The 24,228-nt window shown below is 31.3% G+C and overlaps 1 protein-coding gene across 3 annotated transcripts in view; it reads right to left on the bottom strand.

Moving 5' to 3' along the window:
• The window catches only part of blo (bloated), a 251,200-nt gene extending 244,425 nt beyond the window's left edge, over positions 1 to 6,775 (bottom strand). The window contains exon 1 of one of the 3 annotated variants that reach the window (XM_012294357.2): positions 6,140 to 6,775. Coding sequence is in view for 1 of the 3 variants with exons in the window: in XM_076531388.1 (XP_076387503.1) it covers positions 5,582 to 5,657 (76 nt within the window). In the remaining 2 variants the exon portion in view is untranslated. The other 2 variants (XM_012294356.2, XM_076531388.1) reach the window with 2 other exon arrangements.
• Between the last annotated feature and the right edge of the window lie 17,453 nt (positions 6,776 to 24,228).

The following is a 24,228-nucleotide window of genomic DNA, read 5'->3' as shown; positions in this document are numbered from 1 at the left end:
ACGTTTCATATTGTTCAAAGTGTTTTGCAATACTGAGACTAAAATACTTGTTAGAATAATGGCTTTTCGACACAAATACTTGAGTACATTTTTGTAGGAAATAAAGAATTGTATCGATAAATCTATTCAATATGAATAATTTTGTTTAAAAGATCCCTCCCTTGATTTATACGCGTTCAGATACAGATTAATTGATTATATTCTCTTTACACCTAATCACGTTTCCTCGAAACCATTCAAATTTTGAATTATATTCTTTCATAGCATAGGCAGTTTATATTATAAATAATTTATATTTATAGATTTGAATGCCTTGTATGCACAATCTAATTTTCGATGTAGATGTTTTTTTTTCTAAAATTGTTTGAATTTTCTGAATATATCATTTATAGAGAAAAATGTAATATTTATAATATTGCAAACACGTAATACATATTTCTGTTATTTATACTGATTTTTCTAATATTAATTTTGATAAAAGCATCAGTATTTTGTTTAGATAAATCGAAAAACGTATCGAAATGTATTCTATTTTAAATTCAACCAGCAATTCGCGAGACTATCATATTAGTAGTGTTTTTGAATTTTTTTTTATTTAAGCGCTGTTGATTTGAGATAAAGAGACATAATTAAATGCAACATAATATCAATCCTGTCATTTATTTAATTACTATCAATTCGATATGAGTCTGATATAATTGCACATGAAGTTATACTCATCTTTTTTATAATTAAAAGATTATTTAAAGTTATATATTTGTTACTAACTCAAAAATATCATATTCGAAGAGATGAAATTTGAATGTAAACGTTAAAGTTGAAGGTAAAAAGTAATTATCTTTAATGATGTTTCTACCACTTAAACGAACTAGTTGAACAAGATTACAGCGAGTAAATCGTATAGAGATGAGCATATTTATGAAGTAGAATCGTTTAGTCTAATCACTGCGTGCGATATTAAATTTTTAAGTAATACAAATTGAACGAAGCGTAAGACGATTGAACAAAACAAAAATTAAACCTCATCGAAACTAATTTTAATACTTAAATAATCAACATCGAATCCTTCTACAAACATATTTGTGAATAATGAGTAACACATCATTTTTGTTCTTAACGAATTTATTCGAATAATGTTTGAATAAAAACTTTACAAAATAAAACTTTGCGAGTAAAACGTATTACTCAAGAGTAACAAATTGCTTTTTAAAATAACTTTTGATGCAATAATTTGTTTAGTGAATAACAGTAACCGAATAATAAATAATTTCTAACTATTCATAATTTTTGTTTGAAAATAAATAAGTAATATTCTTTATTTATAAAATAACGTGTCATTCATTGAATAAATTATTATTCTGGAATTATAGAAACTAAAAATGTTTTGTTACATGCAAACGCTTCGTTTTATTTGAAATTTTCTTTTCTGTTTTTTATTATGTTAAAGAGCTCATTTTGAATGACAGACAAAACAGAAGAAAAATGTTGTATCTATTATTTATAACTCAATCATCGCGTTGACTATTGAACGGACTATACAGCTTGTTGATTTATTATATTCTTTGATATCATGAATGCATAAACAACTACAGTGCACTTATCACTTTTATAACAAAAAGTTTAATGTTAAACGAATAAAATGGATTTGTAACTTAAATCGTGAATGTTAACGTGAGTTAATGATTTTGATTAACACTTTGACTGCGATGGAGGTTACTGTTACGTCGCATTTCCTTTGTATAATTGAATAATTAGTAAATGACGAAGGCCAATTTCGGAAAGTGTTTATTAAACAAATAATGTAAGACATAAAAAATGAAGGTCTTTTGGAAATTAATCGATCGTATTCTTGACATATCCGTAGTCCACTGTACAGTATACTTTCAGCACCAAAAAATTGATGGAAATACGAAACTTAATTTGTTCAACACTGAAGCTATTTCTGTTTCATTACACGATAATTATTTTGCCATACAATGACTTTATTAGAATCAGCATGTATTACAAAATTCTGCTTCCTTTAACTTGATAACAATTTAACTGTATAATTTAACAATTTTTATGAATCTAGAACTAAAATAGTGTTTGCAATTAATAAGAATATATTTCTCATTTTATTTTAAAACATAACAAATTTATTCGCTGTAAAATACTAATAAATTTTTGAGTCTATTCTCGAATTTTGCAGAATAACAAAATTCAAACTTTGTAAAACAGAATTGTTTTGTCTATAGACAAAATATAAAAATATTGTTTTGTTTATAGGTGTGAAACGTTGATCTTTATGTTTATAAATCAATACTTTGACTTCCAGTTGTCATTTTACAATTTGCTGCAAATTTCCTATTTGAGATAACAACCCGAGAAGTGCACAATTGTACACAATTGTCTAAATAATATGTTATTTAGAAATTGTCAAACTTCTGATCATAAATAATGAATTCAGAGCACAATGATTATGACAAAATGTTTTCAAAATGATTAATATATTGCACATTTATAAAAAGTAGTAAAATTCTGTTAGAATATATTCCTCAATGTAGAAAAGCGTTTATAAGAAAAAATTGTAACATTCTTCCTTGTATTTCAATTTATAATTTTATTAAATAATTACGTTATATCACTTTCCAGTATATTTCATTCATTTAAAACAAATGAAACAGTTTGGCCAACATTTTGATATAAATATCCTGTGCGTTGTTAATCGGTACTACAAATTTAACTTTATAAAATAATTAAGGAATTAAAACACTGCAATAATGGATAATTCGAATAACCTTTAACTACGGATTTAAAATAAAAGAAAAATGAAAATGTATTTATAGCGAATTTATTCAAAAAGCAACGAATATTGTAATAGAAAAATTGTAGTAGTTGTACTGTTTTAATTTTCAAATACGGATTTAAACTAAACAAAGAAACAAGTATATCTAGAGACCCAAAAATAAAAACATTTAAAAGAAAACATTATTTCTTCGAATAAAAAGAATTTATTACAATAACAAACATTAGAATGAATACTACAATGAAGATCATTTGAATAAAATTATTCTACAATATCTCCTTTTTATTCAAACGATTTTTCGTCAATATCTATTCAAAATTTATATTTGAAAGTTATTTAAAAAAAATATCCAACATTGATTTGAAATATAATGACACAATTGCACTAATAATGTAAAGCAACCAAATAAAATATCGCACTAAACAAATTTATTTCCGTTGTCTATAATTATCCGTTTATTAATGTGTCGTATTAAACACGACTATTTCTACTGTAGCAGTCAGCGTCTTGCCGCGTATATCCGTTTTCACTGTAGCAGTCAACGTGTTAACGATGATATTGCTCTTCCCTCTGTATTTCTGGTTTCCCTATCATCGACGAGATCCGACCTGACTCGAGAGTAAATCGCACGTGTTCGTTGAAAGTCGTTTCCTTTTCGATCGGAGTCTCTCTTCGACAAACAAAATACTCGAATCGTACGAATACGACATATCAGACCGTCCCTACTTTATAGTCCTGATAATTATGACTTCATATGAAAGTGATTTGTTCATTTGTTTTACAATATCTTACACAAAAAATCGTGGTAACTATGCAGAATATGGTACACTGATTCTCCATTGATATTTATGTGCGTTATAAAAATTCACTTTCTAAAGAATTTTATATGCAATTTTTATAGAAATTTTCTAAATAATTTTATAGTGCATTAAAGTTTTTTATTGACTTTTTACAGAAATTCATTTTTTAAATAATTTTATATTGTAAATAGTTTTATATCGTATTTATGTTGTATCATGCACATCACATGCCAGTGTTTGTTTTCAGCTTTGAAGACACATCGCTGGTTTTCTTTGAACGTTCACGTTACCTCTGTCAAAAGATCTAATTAATGATAATTTTGTTCTCAACACACCTGGTTGATTGTTCTGATGATATTTAGTTACTATTACTAGATATACCTTAAAGTGTTTAATAATATTATTTATCAATAGGTAACTAAAAATGTTTTTGATAAGTGAGTAAATCAAGTATTTTGAAGAGATAACTCAAGTAAATAACTCACATATAAACTTATGCGTCATTCATATATGGGTGACGTGACGATAAACCTATTAACTTCGATATAATTGAAAATATGTTGTTTTGTTACAATATTTATATCGTTAGTTTTTCAATATTTTCAATGAATGAATTTCTCAATTACTAAATAAAGGTAATTTCTCATACCATCAAAAAGTGAATATTGTTTAAAAATTTTTCACTTACATCGTCATAAGCGATTTATACAATAGTATACATATTAAATTTGTTTCAAAGATTAACATTTCTGAACGGAGCAAGAAAAATTATAGTACTAGAAATTTCAGAAAATCATGATAGTAATTTAGAGAATAAAGCTACAAAGTTAACCTTCCACAAATTCTTATATAAAGAAATCAAAATTATAACTAATATTAAAATTACAGTTACATCTGACATAATTTGTACGGTGACCCATATATAATGCTTTGAAATTCCACAACAATCTATTATCTGCATGATGAAGAATTTTTTTACATTTTTAATTAAAACCATTCGTATTAGACATTTGAGATCGCAGTTCATTGTAAATAATATAAATAGAATCGTAAAAATAAAGCTATAATGTAGATAAGATTTATTAAAAATAAATTAAGAAAATTCTCAGTAGCGTCAATATGTCGTTAGGTTAACGTTTCATAGTGCTCTATTATCTCTAGAAGTAGAAAATATTTAGTTCAAGCCGTATTGTCATCAAAATAAAAATTACTTCTAGTATGAAACAGAAGCTAATCAAATCATTGTGTGTTTTCATTTATAACAAAATATTCCGCTTTTGATATTTTTTTTATGCCTGAATAAAGAAATTATTTAAATATTGATTCATTAGCAACGCCGTCTTATTTCATATCTGTATAGCAAAACACTATTTATGATAAATTGGTATATTATATATTCGTTCATTTATAGTAATGTAATTCGATACTGACGATGTACAAATGTATCTTTAATTGCGTACGTAAAAAAATTTTCCTCATACTCAGAGTTAGAGTCAACGTTAGCCAACGTTGCTGGCGTAAATGATAACTAATGGAATAAAAAATAAACGAGTTTTTTTATAGCTCTGACGATAAACGACGTAAATCTTTTACATTTTCTGAGAAACACAGATTATCTCTGATTTTTGTATGCAGCTGCTTAGTTTCCTTACTCGATTCTTTCAAGTATTCTGTTTAAAAATGTACTAAGTTATTATGTTAAAAGAGCAACGATTTTCGAAACTGTTCGTCTTTTACTAAAAGAAACTTGAAAAATATTTCTTATCCTATAGACAAGAAATCCTAGAAAAATTCATATGTCCTATCACGTTCGTTGTAAAATATAGTAAAATTTTGATTAAAATTGACGTAAATATCCTATATATTATTAACAACGTTCTAACACTTTTATGTTCATAACATAAAAAGTTTCGTTTTAAATGTACTCGAAATTTTAATTGTGTATAGATTTAAATAAGGAATTATTTGCAAGGTTCATAACAATCTGATCACTCACTGTATTCGAGATCATAAGCATCATAATATAAAAGAAGATCATTGAAATCACTGAGGTGTACTCTATTCTGCATCATTCCCAAGATCGACACTTACGAGGAGCTTATCTTTCTGTTCACTCTTTGAGGGACGATAATCTGCTTCCTACGAGCAGATTTCACGTGTTCAACTCCGCACAATTGATTAACTAACGAACGTGTAAAACTGAAATTTTCTTGAGCACTAAGTGCAAGCACACGATACAACTCGCAGCTTTTATGTAACACTAATCTATCGACGTTACGCTGCACTACACTCCGTCTGAAACAGCACTGGTAGCCTTGATCGATTCTTGTTATTGCGCCGTAACAGACGTTTCGATCTCGATGATCTTCTTCCCTCAAAGAGGAAACCTTAAAAGCGAATCTCCTCGAAGCGTGTTACAAGATGTTCCCACGGTTTCGCGTTGTCAACGAGTCAATCGACGACGGAACATCAGTCAACGAGATTGACGCGTATTAGCAAAAGTCGAATGTGTAAGCCTCATAAAGTATCGGTCAAACTTCAGAATTCAATTTACCTTCACTGGCACAGTAGCATTCCGATCGGTAATGCGTCTGCTATACTCTGTTTAAGGATATCCTCCGTTTGTACCAGAGCTGTAAGAAGACGGAGGAGAAACTCGGCTCGTGGTTAAACCGAACAAAACACTCTCACGTACAGCAACTGTCACTGCCACCGGGGCAACCGGGTGTCTCGTCCCGTGGGACCGGTGAGACGAACACCTTGCACCCGATTCTGATCCGATGCGACGTCACCAGAACGATTATCATCGATCATCCATTAGATCAGTGCTTTCGATATTCTTCCTCGCGCCAAAAATTCCCAAAATAATTTGTCTCGAGTCACTTCCCCTCGAAGTCACTATCGGCCTAACGCACACACACCGTTTCCCTGCTATCGGAAGAGGATCCGCCGATTTCACGAAGCAGATTAACTCTCGACTCTCTGCTGACCCCAACTGTCACTTTGACGATTCATTCGCACTGCTACGTTAACTGATTCCCCGGATCTGAACGCACTCTCTAGCTGACTACCACTCCGGCACGCACCGTTCTCCGCCGAGCGCCGAAGAACTAATAAAAGCTGGGGCCCAGCTTGAAACTGCGTAGGCCGCTTACTACTCCTTCCACCAGGGACCCGTCCTATCCCACCGGGCTCAGGCCCCGACAGAGAGACAGGCAGGAGAGAAGGCACGGACGGACGGACGGACGGATGAACGCGCCACGGACGAATGGAGAGGCAGCGAGCGGACATACGCGGACGTTAACAGGTATACACGCGTCCTGAGGAGCACGCTAGTATGGTACAGCCGGCGCTGATGTTGCTATTACTGCTCGCTGCTTCTGCTCTACCATGTTGCTGCTCCTGCCTGCTGCTGGTGAACGTCACTCGGTCAAGGTTCCCCACCAAAAAGCTGCACAACTTGAAGGCATCCTCGATGCCCCGGCATACGGTAGAACGAGTCGGGTCTCCGATCGGTGCCGTCGCTGATTCGGTCCACGGACAACGCTATACTTGGCGCGAGCCTCCTGGTGCGAGGGTGGTAACGATCGCTTCTTCCACCTCGATTCGCTTGTTCGAGCTGCACACGGAGGTGGATGCGAAGGATGACTCGATCTTGGATCATGCGTTCTCGCTTGGGAATGGATGGTCGAGGGATTGAAACATCGCCGAAGAGATCATTTTATGGATCTGGGACTTGCGACTATGGGTTTGTGGGTTTTAATCATTCGAAGATATGTTGCTACATGGGGCGATTTGAATAGTTTGATTGGATGTTGAAATGTGATCACCCGCGTATAGTCTATTAATGTTTGCAGTGGCTGCTGGAATTATTAGGGCGCGTGAAATAGAATCGTGATTTCACGAATCAATTAATTATTTAATGGAATTGATACTCGAAATTGTTTTTGCAATGGATTGTGATTAATTGGAGCACATTGGGATTGGACTAATTTGTTTCAATTAAAGCGAATGTTGACAAATAAAATTTGTAAAAAGCATAAAATAGACGAGTAATAAACACAATATTTAAATATAATTAGTTTTACAGAAATTTCTTGACTCGAGTGTGTTAATCTGATCTCATTTTAATATGATTCAGACCTTTTGAAAATTGAAATTTTTTACATATTTTGAATGAAGAATTATCGAAAAAAGATATTTCAACACGAAAATTTCAGATTATTTCTGATCTTATGATTTCAACTTCACACAAAAATATTTTACTTTTCCAGACAATTTAAAGCATTACCTTAAATCAAATGTTTTGCATATTTTACACGTGTTGAATAAATTATTTCATTTTTTATGCATACTATTTATACATTTCAGTGTTAAAAACGTATGAATATTTATAATCCACGAGTCAATGATTAAAATGGTCAGCAATTTCTTGAAATGAGAAAAATCTTACAATCGTACCATAAAAAATTTTTGTTTGATAGTAAATATTCATAATTCGAATTTTTTATGTGAGGAATGTGTAATTTTTTATAATTGAAATGTTTTTGAAGAACAAAGTAAAAAACTTTACATAATTTGCAATGTGTTTATTTTTAAAATTATACGTGAAATAAATATAAATTTAAATAAACTTTATAATATATTAATGTTAAAATTCAATATATCATCAGATGAAGTAGATATTTGACTATAAACAAATTTAGGAATACTAGAAGACATTTTTCTTACGTTTTTGTAACTAACTGTACATCACTTTTGATTACATTTGGTGCCAGTTTTAATTAATTGGAAATTTAATATTACGGATCTTGTACATTTAAAATAAAGAACTATATAAATAATGTAAATTCATGAAATTTAATATAATTTTGCATTTTAGTGCTTAAAATTAATATTTATATCTAAAATTTAAATATACTTAAATTATATCTATTTACAACTTTAACATTAAAAAATTTATACACACATTCAATAAACTATTATTATAATTGTTATAATATTTGAGCGTTTGTGAAACATTACTTATCATAACTAAAGCATCACATGGCTTTACTCCACAATTTTTTTGACGTGATTGTAAGTGTATAGTTTCTATTATAAATTAAATAATCGATTGCATCAGCAAGCAAGTACTTCGTACAATATAATAACATTTGACTACTGTATCTAATTTGTTAATAAATATTTCATTTTTTAAAGTAGAAATGATAGAAAGTAGAACCATGAGAAAGTAAAAGATAACCAGTTTTACCTTACACTTTAAACAATGGAATATGCATACAAATTGATACGTTATTACGTATCAGTTAGTCAATACGGTGAACTATAAAAAATAATCTTTCACTTTATAAAAAATTAATTAGATCTAATTTGCTTGGTTATACTACAAATAATTATATATAATCTTATGATTGATATATATTCATACTTCCCTTCATTACTACGAACTAGTAACTTAAAAATAAGAAGAATCACGATAATTGCACAAATGATCAAACCAGCGCAGTGATTATAATCGGTTACATTTACCCAACAGGTAATTTCAAGCTGAATTCTTTTGCAATAATTAATTATTTACCTTCCATTTCAGTCCTTTTTCCTTATTTTTTAAATTCTTCTGAGTAACATTTTTAACGATATTTTTTACTTTCACCTTTTAAAAATATTAATAACCTAAATAGCATATTGTCGAAAGCAATAATACCACGATTCAATAATATGTTATGTTATTCAGGCTTAACATATTTCTAAGTAATATATTTATAACTATAAATATGTATATACCTACATAATCTCCAGATATTCCAAAACTATTGAAATTTCATTAACTTATCTTAAAATAACATATCCAATATATAAAGAGTACAAATTACACAAATAATTTTGATTAAAACATTTGATTATTTAAAAGTTGTAACTCAAGTATGTATTAAGCTTAAGGTACACAAATTGGAATCACTATTCAAAGCAATGGCGTGCGAAGTAAAAACGATCGAAATGGAAATTAATCTTCTCTCCGCATAATCGCGAACATTGAAACCTTGAGGTAACCCATCCACCTTTTGTATTCGACAAGTCGTTAAAAATTACTCGATCTTTTAATAATGTTATCATGCATCCAATATAAAGCGGCATGCGAAAAAGACATATTCTGAGGGTCCAGTACCCAAGACATGCGTGCCATCTTAATAAATACGGTTGTTAACACGAAAGTACGCGAGCTGAAGGATCACTAACCGGACAACATGCACGCATAAGCGGCCTAAGAAGAGAAAATTGTGTATCACGAAGTATCAAGGGTGTTGCGGCAGAACAGACAGAGTACAATTATAGGGTGATTGAGGATCCGACTCTTCTTTCTATTTTACTTGAATTCTACGAGTAGTTAACTGGATCCATGCAGACCAATCACAATGTCGACTCTTAGCGAGGTGAGCCGTATTATGATTGGCGTAATCATCGCACGGCTGAATCAACAGCGATGGAGTATATAAATAATTGAGCTTTAAAGTCGATTTACGTGCAGGGGATCTAGTTGATGAAGAGTGGACGAGTGTTCCACATCGAACGTGCCATGTTAACAGAACAGGGTTGCTGCTTAGCGTGATTATGGGGAACTGTTGGGTCGTTACAACGTGGTCCATTGCTATCCAATAAGAAAAATAATTTTATATGAAAAACGGAAGAAACAAAAATTATCTGTTACTGCTTAATCAACATATCGCATGTACTCTGCTGGTCGTAGTTTATTACCACATGTTACTGTTATTACGATATAATAAATACTAGGTTGTTGTATATTGTATTGTCGCAGTCGTAGTTTGTTACTTGATTTTGCGGTTAGTACGATAGGATAAATACATAATTCCCGACCTTCGGGCCTTTAAAGATAGACCATTTCATAAAACATTGTCTACCTGAAAGACAAAGTGTTTTCTTAGCCGCAGCTGTTCATCACAACCAAACCATACTCGACTGAATGATTACAAATTAATTGCTATTAACCCCTTGCTGTACTTTCAAGAGTCTGACTCGTGACACGCTCACAGTTCAAACGTGATAACTCGTATTTAAATTTTGAATACACTCCAATTTGAAATTTCCAATTACAATTTGCATAGTCAAGATTGACTGCATACAAAGTAATAACATTTTAACCCTCTTTATTTGTTTTAATATTGCAACAGTGGATAGTCAGTTCTGATTGACGAGTCTGGCTTGTGACGCACTAGCAGTTCAATTATGATAAATCTTACTCGAATTCTTAATATGCTTCTATTTGAAGTTTAAGTCCAATTATAATTTGCATACTCAAGGTTCGCTGGATATATTATGGACATAACGTATAGCTTCCTTTATTTGTTTTAACATTGTAGCAGTGGATAGTTAATGCTGATTGACGCACCGACAAATAAATCGTATAGTAAAGGGTTAAGTGCTTTGGTGTATAGTCTCTCTAACGCTTCTCCTCCAAAGAAATAATCTTATCGGAGCTGATCTGTGTATGAGTTGCTCATGTCTAAGCAACTATATTGGGTTGTTCTATTACATCTGATACATCTGTGGTAATATAATAAGAGTTTACTGCAGATTATCAGGTTAAACGGGTTATCTCGCGTACTAGAAAATTGTAGCGTTTATACATTATGGTTACGATTTTTTAAATTGATTGTTCAGGTTTTCACGAATAATTTGTGAACACAGTTTATTTTATTGAATGGTCCACATTGAAGTCTCCGGGAAACATTCTGATTGTCAAGTTTTCATCTTTTATAGCCAAAAATGTCTGGTCGGCGAAATTTAATGGTCGACTTTTTCCTTATTCATCTGCAAGATTTGTGTCGTCCAATTTGAATTTCTTGGACTATCGTTCAACTTAATTTTTGTTAATTGTTTCTTCATCAGGAAAAACTTATATTTTCAAATTTCTGTTTTTCCAAATGTTTATTGTATTTCCAAATCTATATTCTCTAATTTCTATACATCACTTCATTTTTACATAAAAGAATATTTATATTCCTAAATTATTACAATTGCTAATTTCTGTATTTTCAAATATTTGTATATCTAAATTTTTGTATTGGGATATGTTTATATTCCCCATTTTATGATACATATCTATTATTTTGTTAATAGAGCATTATAATATTAATTGTGCAAATTTCATTTGAATTTTGTAGCGCCTGACCGCTTTAGCTTTATGTCGTTATACAGATAGGAAAAGTACTTTTAAGTTTATCTAAAGATTTTAATTCACGAGAAGTGACGACTATGCGAAGTAAGCAACCATTTCCTCGCGTGAAAACACGCTTATTTTTGTCTTCAACGTGATCGCGATAATTGCTGAAGATTCAATCGTGATAAGTATATATGTATTTCGTGAGGTAGTACAAGGGAATAGCACCGAAACAGCCTACATGCAAGAACAGGAATAATTATGTATAAAAAAGTTGAAATACCACAGATGCTTAATGTTGTTTGGTATAGATAGAATTTTCAAAAAAGAAGGCGAAACACAGTGGTGTCATTTTTCGAAAAATTCATCAACATTCATAATTTTATACGATTTTCATAAAAAAAATGTTATGTTTATATTTTTCAGACAGAAAAATTGAATAAGTTTTCAAAAACTCAGAACTTAAAATAGAGAATTAAATATTATTAATATAACCAGTGCTTTTAAATAAATTTCTGTGAAAATTTATTTTCCGATTTTTGATAACAGTTACAAAATTAAAATATGATATTAGATATATCAACAATTTCAAAACTTCTTGAAATTAATTATTTTTAACTACTTTTAATTTTTTACAATTTTAACATGTATCTTGGCAATTCTGTGTTTAGTATATATAAATCCCTAAATTATAATTTATAAAAATCATGAAATTCCTAAGTTTTCAAATTTTTAACCCATCCTCTAACAAATCTCTTAAAATCTCTAAAAACCGAAGAGTGGAATGTTTCTCCCACCTTAGTTTTTATACTTTCACACTGGAAGCTAAATTTGTTCTTTGGTACCTTGTTCTCCTTCTACTAGTAAGGAAATCATCTCTTTTGCTCCTTCAGTCTACTAAAAATCGTGAATCATCTCCTAAAAATGAGTAAAAAAACAACTTGACCACTGTTTTTTATATCGTATGACTCATAATTTTAAACGCACACTAAAATTTCTGTGTAACTTTACAACATTTATTTGTCATTTGTAATAAGACAGTTTAAACTGACAGTCGTTTGATGAGTTATAATAAATACGCCTCGTAACGTACATTAATTACGTTATTTAAACAACAATCACTTTCTACGTAATAGAACTGTTCCCTACCTATGCATGCTGTTTCAAAAGGCAGCTAATATAGCTACTCGTGATAGCACCTGTCTGATCAGCTTCTAAACAGCAGCTCAAGAACGTGTGTGATTTATGACATCGTGAATTTCACGTCCGGTGTACGCTCGAGTTTGAAAACATCACGGGTCAAAGTGTTCTCTGCTAGATCAGGAGAGAGTTCTCTGTTAGTCTCGTATGATTGGTACGCGTAAATGGGTGACGACTAAACTGGTGGAACCAAGCTAACAACCAAGTAGAGTTTTCGAGATGATGATGATGATGATAATAACGACGAAAGACGACGATAATGATGATGATATCTGCGGTAGCGATGGCGGTGACTGAAATGGTAGGGTACATTGAGAATTCAACCCTGCATTCGTCTCTCTATATTTCGATTTCGAATGAGACGACCTTGAACTTGGTGCTGTACTCTCTATGTGTTAACGAATACTCACAAATAGATCTGAAAGTTCTCTTTCAGTAATATTCCGCTGAAAATATTTAGTATTCCGACATACAGAGTATGTCCGACTCTATTCAATATTTCTTAACCAACAGAAATTTCTTGACCTTGTTGAAAGCTTACGACAGGCTGGAGATACATTTGAACTTTCATAAAAATGACAATTTAAAATAACGAATTATTTCAACCAGTTTATTATTTTCATTTGCGGAATAATTGTATAGAGAGAGCAATTTTATTTTATGCGAAATTTAAATAGAACATTTTTAAAAAGTTTATTTAAATTAATTAAATCATATAATTCCTAAGTTATTTCTAAATATCTGTTTTCTGGAACTACGAACATTAGTTCTGAGCAATTTTGAGCATGAAGTTGAGTCTTTTGTAAGTGAAATTGAGTCTCTTGATTTACCTACCTCGCATATATTAATATAATGTATTCCTTCAATGAAATAGTAAGCTTCCATAACTGCACTGCTATAGTTAGAAATAAAATGAAGTCACATCAATTTGTCCGCAGGCAAGGAATGGCCTTATTCCACCCACTACATTTTCAACACTCACTAGTCACAACTCTAATGAGAATTTAGAGGTTAGATACGTATAGAAATATACTGGTTGAAAGAAAGTTAAGACAAATTCTTAATTTGTTAAATATTAACAATACTTAAATACCTAGTTATAACTCAAGTTATATCTAACTTAATTCCTAAATATTTTTGTCGATAGTTTCAAGCACGTTTAATCACTTACAATTAGAGCTTTAAAAAATCTCTTCATTTCATTTTTATTTTACTTATATATTTACAGTAGTTACTCCAAATTTTTAATACATATTGGAATTCGCGCGAATCACCTGTCTGTAGATCCATTAGTTTCATACACACAGATAAGTTGCTTCTCCTTATATGGTATTTTAGTATACTATCGCTGGAAGACGGACATCTTTAAATGGCCTCGCTACCGTCCGATCTCGTAAACGAACAAGGAAAGCCGCGCGTTTAAACCGGACATGTAATTTTCACTTTCAGTCCGCTGGCTGGTTTAATGGAATATGAGGACGCGTAATCGTATACGTCCAAGCGTGTCGCTGTGCTAGAAACGACGCGGTTGGAAGTTCGAGACACTTGGGGACCGGTAGGCTGGTACTGCGATGATGTAACCGAGAGACACAGTGGGTGTTCCGTGTACAATTGTTCGATGCCTCGTTGCGTCAGTTCAATGCGTCCGTATGACAGATGTGACAGATCTATAGGATAACCTGCTGTCGAATGGTTCGCTTTGCAACTACGTCTCGTTCGCCTATGACTAATTAAGCCGCACGAGCGAGAAATTAAATGGTTCCTCTTTTTTCGCGGATAATGTGCACGTTGCTTGAATGCGGCTGCTGCAACAGCGTCGATAGTTTTCAAGTTTAATCCAACTGTCTTGCGCTCTCAAGAACAAATCTGGCATTCTTCGGGTGAATGCGTTCTTCCACTGTAAATGTGTTCTCCACTTAACCCTTAAACGCGCGAGTATTTGTAATATATGTGGTCGCGCTGTGTCTAACGAATACATGTTTCAAATAAATGCATTTCTTTTTAATTGTCGTTTTTATCATTTTAATATATAAAAGTATTTATGATTATCTTTCTCTGCTTTTAATTTAGCAGCTTTGTCAAACGTAAAGAAGATTATCAAATACATTTTATATTATTTTTTACATATGTTTCTTATGTGTTAATTTGTGCGTTTTACAAGAAAAATATGATTAAAAGTTACATTATTTAATCGAAATATTTTACAAATTTATGAAATTCATCGGGCGATTTATAAGCTTGGAAATTTGAGAATTTGTGAATTTAGGAATTTAGGAATTTAGGAATTTAGGAATTTAGGAATTTGAGAACTTGAAAACTTAAAAATTTAAGAAATTGAAAATTCTGCAATTTGTGTAACTGAAAATATGATAATACAAAAATGTCGGAATTCAGAGAAACGAAGAATTTGAAGATTTTAACATTTTGGAATTTAAGTATTTGTTAAGTGCAATTTGAATTTTCGTAGGGTTCAGTATTTAAGAATTTGAAAATTCAAACAACTGAAAGTCTAAAAGTCTGCGATAAATTGTTCATTTGGTTTTAATAAAATTAACAAATTTAAAAAGTATAAAAAAAATGTGTTTCGTGTCCAAAGAATCCTTCGTAATACTCGAACGTGCACTTAATGCGAATATGCTTTTATAAAAAGAGTAAGAATAAAAACAGAAGCTTTTATTCGATAACTTGAAATCTAACATACGAGAATATCATATGTGCACCTAGGGGAAATATAACATAACCCTGTTATTCTTTCATGAAGAATAAAAACAATAGTTATATCCTTCTTTTACACTTTTCCTTAATCTAGAGGAGCATAGTTTGCACACAAGTGTAAATCTAGCAATGAGTAGTTAGTTTGTTCGAGGATTACTCGAGAGTAGGATGGTTCAGATATTTATATGCAAAAGACCCAGCCGAGTACACTGTGAAGGGCAGGTATTAAATCAGCCAAGCTTATTCTATAATCAGCCGGTTGAACTGTCCGGCCATTTTATCGGATTAGTTAATGGCATGGACGCGTATGACAGGATGATTTCACTTTTCTTTTTGTCGAAAGCTGTTGCGATTTATCTTGATGGATATCCGATTGAACACTTATTGTTCATTGTTATAAGATGATACAGAATGTTATCGATACTTTTTCGTTACTAAGCGTAATTGGTGAAATTTAATGTTAGGGAAATCAGGAATGATTACTTCGTACAAATTATTGATAAATATATTATACTAATATAGAAAAGTAAGGTGAAGTGGGTTAAGTTCGTAAACGGAGCAAGTATTTTTATTACAATATGAGCGAAATTTCTCCATTTAGTATGTTTGTTTTCTTGTTTTGTTTCACTATATCCCTTTTCACATTTCAGCTAAGAGTACTTGTTTGCAGTATAGAGTACTTGCATAATGCAGTAAAAAGCATTTTATAGCTGATTTGTTAATAATTCTGCTCTTGCCCCATTGCACATGAAATAAAGTTTCAAAGTATTTAACTTCAAGTTACGCTCTTACCCCATTTTCGGCGAAAGTGTAGAGCAGTTGACATTTTACACAATTTCCTATCAAAATCAAAATGTTCAAAGAAAATGAAGGTCCCAGTTAATATTAATTAAATAGTAGTAAATGTGCAAAATGTTCGATATCGAGAGCGTAAAGTATTTACATAGCAGACTGAAAATACTTACGTTTAAATGCTAACTTTACAAAAACCAGTTTGCACTTACCCCACTTCACCTTATGACAAAGATTTAAAGTATCTTCTCATCTGCTTAGATTAAAAGTTTTATAAATCAATATATAAAACTGTGCTAAATTATGGTATTAATAAGAATGAAATCCCTAGAAATATTTTATACCACAATTTTGAATGTTATAATGATTGCTTTCGCAGAAGTACTCAATGATCGTTATATTGTCGTTGTAACCATCCCGATGGGTAGATTGTGTCCATCGAAAAGATTACAGGTACTGTTATGTACGATAACAATTTCAAAGTCTCAAGTTTAGAAATTTGATGATTTAATATTTTAGTATACTAGTATTTTTTGATATTTCTATATTTTAGTAAGTTAGTAATTTTTATGGTTTGGTGATTTAGTAGTCTGTCATTTTCGTAGTTTTGTAGTTTTGATACATTCGTGGCTCAGTAATTTGGTAATTTGGTAATGTAGTGATTTAGTAAATTACTAATTTGCTAATTTAATTACCGATAATTTGTTAATTTTGTAATTTGGGATTTGTGTATTTTAATATTTCGATGTTTCGATATTTCGATATTTCGGAATTTTTGAAACGAAACCAATTTTGGTGAATTGGTCATATGACAATGTGGTAACTTCGTAATTTGGTACCATAATACCTTTCGATACCCTGCATTTAAAAAATTCCTTGAATTGGTAATTTTATAACTTTTTCACTCGATAAATTCATTATGTGACAATTTGATAATTTGATAACTTGGTAATTTTACAATTTGATAATTTGATAATTTGATGATTTAGTAATTGGATAATTTGATAATTTAACAATTGGATAATTTGATAATTTGATAATTTGATAATTTAGCACCATGGTATTTAAAAAATTTAGGAATACTACATTTCCAAATTTAAAAATCTAAAAATATTCAAATTAAAAGATCACTGCCAACAAGTACGTACTATTTACACATCCATGCTCCACGCCCTCGTATGGGCTTTCGCCATTTTCCCTAGGGAATCCAGCAGTACTCGATTCTGTGTATCTATAGCTTTGAAAACAAACAAGCGACGTAATCTAAGAACATGGAAGTAAATCTTTCGATGGCGTGAGCTAAATGTTCGTGAATGTCGTTCTCCGCTACACTTTCTCTGATCGAGTCATGTGCGGATAGCTACTGCGATAAATCTGTGTGTGTTGATAACGTGCTCTACAAGGACGACGAAGTCGAAACGTTTGACATAACAACGTGGAGAAGGAGATCGAAATCGGTCTGAATGAATAAAGTATAGATTATTTATACAGCACTTCTAAAAATAAGAACAGAAAGAGAATTAATGTCATATTTACGACAATAAATAATATAATATATATGTATCCCAATTTTTTACCGCGAAACTTTGCCAAAACATTCCGTACGGAAAAATAAGAACGAAATGTTTTATTAATAAAGGGTTTTAAACAATTTATTGAAAAGTTATAACAAAAATACAAAATAATTTTGCATGCTATGTTTTTCGGTGCCACATACAATGTGTTCCAGTTTTGTACGTAAAACTTTGTATGCATGTTCCATAAATAAAAATAATGAAAGAATGTTATAAACATAGGCTGTTAAATTTTTATCGAAAAATTATGAGGAATACAAAATGATAACAAACAATTTTCTCCTTCAATATCACGTAGAGATAATTGGCGACTTTCATATCTTCTTTTAATAACGTTTAATGATGCAGTCAAAAGACTACGTACATATTACTATTTCTTTTCATTTTTATTTTTAAAATAAGGTGAATGGGTAAGTGTAGACTGGTTTTTGTAAAGTTGGTATTTAAACGTAGGTATTTTCAGTCTGCTATTTAAGTACTTAACACTGTCGATATCGAACGCCTTGCACATTTACTACTATTTAATTAATGATAACTAGGACCTTAATTTTCCTTGTACATTTTGATTTTGATAGGAAATTGTTTAAAATGTCAACTATTCTGCACTTTCCCCAAAAATGGGATAAGAGCGTAACTTGAAGTTAAAAATACTTTGAAACTTTATTTCATGCGCAATGGGGCAAGAGCAGAATTATTAACAAATGTGCTATAAAATGCTTTTTACTGCATTATACAAGTACTCTATACTGCAAACAAGTACTCTTAGCTGAAATATAAAAGGAGATATAGTGAAACAAAACAAGGAAAGAAACATACTAAATGGGGAAATTTCGCTCATATTGTAATAAAAATAGCCTATACACGTACTTGTCCCATTTACGAACTTACCCCACTTCACCTTATACTAGTAAAGTTATATGGACAAACCTTAAACTCCACAAATGTCGAACAACAAAACAGACCATTGTCATTTTGTATTTTTATGAAATCCTATATGCATATAACATTCTTGTTTTACTATTACGAGTAGAATACTTGAATAAAGTTTAGTGGTAAAAAAACTGGAGCATAGTCTACATATAAAAATGTGGATACTTTTGTACACTTGTCATAGCATGTGAGACTTACCTTAAAATTGTGCAGGAAATATAAACATAAAAATTCATATACACGTGTGAATTATTTTGTTACAGAGTTGTAAACATTATTCTGTTTCAATAATTCACAATTGTTTATTTTCGGAAATAAATAGCCACATTTGATTTATGTTCTCATCTGGGCTCATTGCTGGATGTGGTAGTGTATCAGATCTCAATCCAATTGAACACTTTTGGGATATGATGGGGCGTCGATTGCGAACGGACTATCCGCATTTACGGAATTTACGTCCGCTGGAAAATGCGCTTCTTCGAATTTGGAACCAAATTTCCCAAGCCATGATACGGCCATGCATTAATATGCGTGACCGTTTGCAAGATGTAATTAACAACCGCGGTGGTAATACTCGATATTAAATTTACAAGTCCTCGAATTTTTATTGAAAAAACAAAATTACACTCACCCGCGCAGATATTGCTGTAGGCGCACATACCTGCGCGCTCCCACGTTCATATACCTGCATATACACGGCACACATACACACGAACTCACACACACAAGAGGAAGCGTAAATCCGACCTTCTCAGACCAAAGCATTCTTTAAAAATTCAGCAATAGTACCGGTAAATGTAGGGACAGAAACTTTTTTACCCAACAAACGTATTAGTCGTGAATCGGAGTAGTAATGACGTTTCCTTAACTCTTTTCGTTCAAATTTCAAAGTTTGATCCATCGGTTCATAGGGAACAAAGAATCGGAGCTATTTGAAACTTCGCATACATTTTGTGGGCAATATGAGCTTAAAAAAAAACCTAGGCATAATCATTGTAATACTTATTTACAAAGATACCATAACTTTTGTAATTTGAGGGAAAAACGCCGTTTTTTTTACATCAATATTAAGCATGAAAAAAGAACATTTAATCAATAAAATAATTTTTAGAAAAAAAATACGTCGACTTCGAAATGCACTAAAAAGTATAAAATAATTTCTATTTCCTAATGAAGTTATTTCTATTTCATTCAATCATACAATTACGTAACAGATATGAATGAAACCTATTTACTCGTTAGGTATTATATTAAATACATTTCAACCTTTTCGGAGGCGGCGCAAAATTAAAAGATTATTTTGAATATGTTATTTAATTTTGCGCCGCCTCCGAAAAGGTTGAAATGTATTTAATATACTGCCTAACGAGTAAATAGGTTTCATTCATATCTGTTACGTAATTGTATGATTGAATGAAATAGAAATAACTTCATTAGGAAATAGAAATTATTTTATACTTTTTAGTGCATTTCGAAGTCGGCGTATTTTTTTTCTAAAAATTATTTTATTTCACACTTTTTATCGGCCGGCAAGACGTGTTTGTAGAAACAGTAGAAAATCGGCGACTGCATGTTGACTCATACACCACCAGAGACACGGAGGCATATGTACGTAGAATTCAATATATTATATTAGTAACAATAGTTTTTTGCTAATAACTCGAAAACTAAAGCTTCCCCTTAATTGTGGATAAGGAAAAAGTTGTTCAGAATCGTGTCCCTGATAACATATTAAAAAGACATGAAAATCGTCCAAAGTTGATTTCAAAACTTTTCAACAATTTTTCGCTAATATCTCGAAAACTAAACCTTTCCGCGAAATTTGTATATGAACAAAATTGTTCAGAATCATGTCCGCGATAAGATATTAAAAGCGCACTAAAATCGAGAAAACTTTATTTCAAAAGTTGCCGGTTTTTTTGCAATAACAATACTTTGCAATTAAAAAATGAAAAATTTTTTGCTAATGGTACCAATGGGGAGTCAGAACCTACCAGATGCAAAAGGTTTCGTTCCGATCGGTCCATCCAGCTAGGCGTAATCGGCGAGCACACATAGAAAAAAAAAAAAAAAAAAAAAAAAAAAAAAAAAAATATACTGATCGAATTGAATAACCTCCTCCTTTTTCGAAGTCGGTTAAAAACTGATATACCCATCTTAAAGAGTACATTCTCCGCTTTCTGGAACCGTATTTACAATTTCTGCTCGTTGGTGGGTTCATGAGATAATGACTATCAAAGGAAAAAGCGTCATTTCGACTTTGGTAGCTCATAACTTTGCGACCGATCGCCGAAACGAAATTCATGGACGTGCAAATTATAGGGGAGGGAACAGGGAACAGCAGTCTAGAAGTGGTATTAATCAAAAAAATTTTTCTATGTCTGTACAAACCTTAAAAAAAAGAAAAAAAATTCTAAAATTTTTTCATCGCGATTTTTTGTATGTTTTGTTAATGATAATAGGATCAAAAAATTTTTGAGATAAAGGGTCGAAAACTAGAGACTTGAAGCTTCGAAATAACTATTCTGGATGTCTTCTGTGATGAATTTCAACGGAAGCAGAGCAATTTGAAAATGACCTAAAAATTTAAGGAATTTTTCTGTTCCCTTAATTTTTTTGACTAATGTATTTACAACTTAATGACTCTATTGACTCGGCGGGTCAAAAAGTCTCTGACAAAATCCAGATCTCGCTTACCACTCGGAACTTTCCTTGTCGCCACAATTTTATTCATTGAGGCGCCTTTACTGTGTCATTCAAAGCTGTGAAGTTGGAGGTAAATACTCACGTGCTCGTAGATTAAACGCACCCATCTAGGCACTTGTTTGAATTGTGTTCTGTAAACCAATAAGTAAACTTTGATGTTTCGTACTATAAATTTGTATAATTCGTTTTTAACACGATCACTGCCAGTAGTCAATTGGATACTTGTCCGTCACAGACCATACTTCTTTCTTTAATGGAAAAAATAATATGTCTACTGTACGTTGTTTGCATATTACGCAATAGCAATCAAACTCTGTAGTCTGTAAAGTGACGTTTCTGGACACTCAAATATACGATAAGTCAAAACTAAAGTAAAACTAAAATTAAATATCAGATGTTATGTAAACACATTAAACTAATATCAGTCATCACATCGCAACTTTTAGAAGTTTTGCTGAATAATTTACTATCTATAGATTTTACTAATTGTAAGTAGCGTTTGTTTGAAATTTTGGTTACACTGATGCGTTAAATAAAATGGTCCTAAAAAGGATAGGAATCATGACTAAAGCATAGTTAAAGACAAGAATTCAATATAATTATAGTTTAAGTTACCTTTTGCACAATCAATGATCGTTAAAGTATACATGTATATTTCCAATAATAAGTTTTTCATTTTTGTTGATATTACAAGAGTATATATTCAATGTCGATTTTTGATGTTATTCATGTAACAAGTAACGAATGAAAGCGCAAAACTTAAATTAACAAATTTAGTAAGATTTTCTTCAATATAGCGAAAAATAATTATGGTTTTGTTCAAAATCATTATATTTTGTCTGCATTTATTAAATCCTATCAGATTACGTAGGAGTTTTAAAAAAAATGGTATCTCAAGATAAAACTTAACTTTCGACTGAATTTTGACATTGATGTAAAATAGGATTTTATGAATAAATTTTAACAAACTTGAAATCATATTAAACTCAAAATAAAAAATATATTTGTAAGGTTTATGCAAAAATAAAAGAACTTCTCACAGTTTTTTATTTAACTATTACAATAGGTAAATATACAAACAAAAATCTGTACTCCGTTTATCAACACGCTCGCCGACTTTATTACTTTCTTTCGTTCGCACGCTCGCTTCTTCTAAATTTGCTAACTTCGACTGTTCGACTGTCCCCGCTCACATTCCTCACTCCGTTTATATATTATTGTCCTACCAGAGGTTCTCCTACCACCTATCCTATTTAGTACAATTTCAATACCGTATAAATCTTACATATTTTTATTTGTTATTGCTGCGAAGCAAAATTTGACGAGTTACAAAATAAAGCGTAAAAATTTTAAACTTGAAATAATTTTAAATTCAAAAGTATAAATGGAATGGATCGAGGGATGGTCGAATTAAAAATGGCTCGGCTTCTAATAAATATTGAATTTAATATAATGAACAATGAATTAAGAGGAATTGCGCAATACGTCTTTACAGGAATACGTCTTTACATACGTCTTCTTTTGTCATTTTTACGCATTCTTTTGCACACGCACACGTACCCACCCGCATTCATTCGTACTCTCTCTCTCTCATATACTTTAAGGTATACTCTCTTGCACTCTTTCACTCGCACGTTCACCCATGCTCGCATTCCCTCATAAATAATATTTGTTATTAAGTATTCAAATAACGCCTAACGCTATGTAGCTTTATTAGATGCAGTTGTAAAGTTAATCGTAAGGCGAGCAATTAATCTCTAACGTGAGATAGCAAATACAAGAATCAAATAAGAAACTTAACATCAATGGGATCCTAAACAGCTAAGTAACTGCAAAAAAATAGACGGAATTAAAAAGTCGGTAAAATTATCTTCCCATATTCATCACTTTTATCTCATGAGTTGGTCGTAGGGTCAGCCAACGACAGAAACACTTTCATGTGAGATCATGGCACAACCTGGAACACAATAAATTACCTCGTTTCGAGAATGGAGCTCGAAAAATCCATTAAGTACTTGCTTCACAAATATATTATCATTATTATTATTACCTATTATTTATTTATTAACAGACAAGTAATGAAAAATATATAAAGTGTATGTAATTTCATCATGTTAATGTTTAGAGTATTACCTACTTTTATGTAGTCATGGATACTACTGTATAATATACTATTACATAGAAAATTCACTAATTTCAACCTAATCGAAATTTGTTAATGATTATTACTTCTGTACATTCACTATATTATAAATTTTTTTCTTTTTAAGCAATGAAATTAGTTCATTCCATCATACATATAACAGAATAATCCAATATAATATACAGTTACTCGATTTAATATTCGGACACTATGGTATTTGCGAAATTAAACGTTTATGTACTTACTTGCAATGTGATTATCGAATTTTCTGATCTGTAATGAGTTAGAGCACATATTCTAGTTTACAAATATGCAAAATTAAATACTTTATTTTTTATTGTTTTCCATATAATAAATTATAAACGAAATTAGACCCGATATTGATGTCGAAAAAATATTCGGAC

The sequence above is a fragment of the Megachile rotundata genome, chromosome 4 (genome assembly GCF_050947335.1).
Source record: "Megachile rotundata isolate GNS110a chromosome 4, iyMegRotu1, whole genome shotgun sequence".
Taxonomy (NCBI): domain Eukaryota; kingdom Metazoa; phylum Arthropoda; class Insecta; order Hymenoptera; family Megachilidae; genus Megachile; species Megachile rotundata.
The sequence above is the reverse complement of the archived record's forward strand: the minus strand, read 5'-3'. Positions and strand labels throughout refer to the sequence as shown.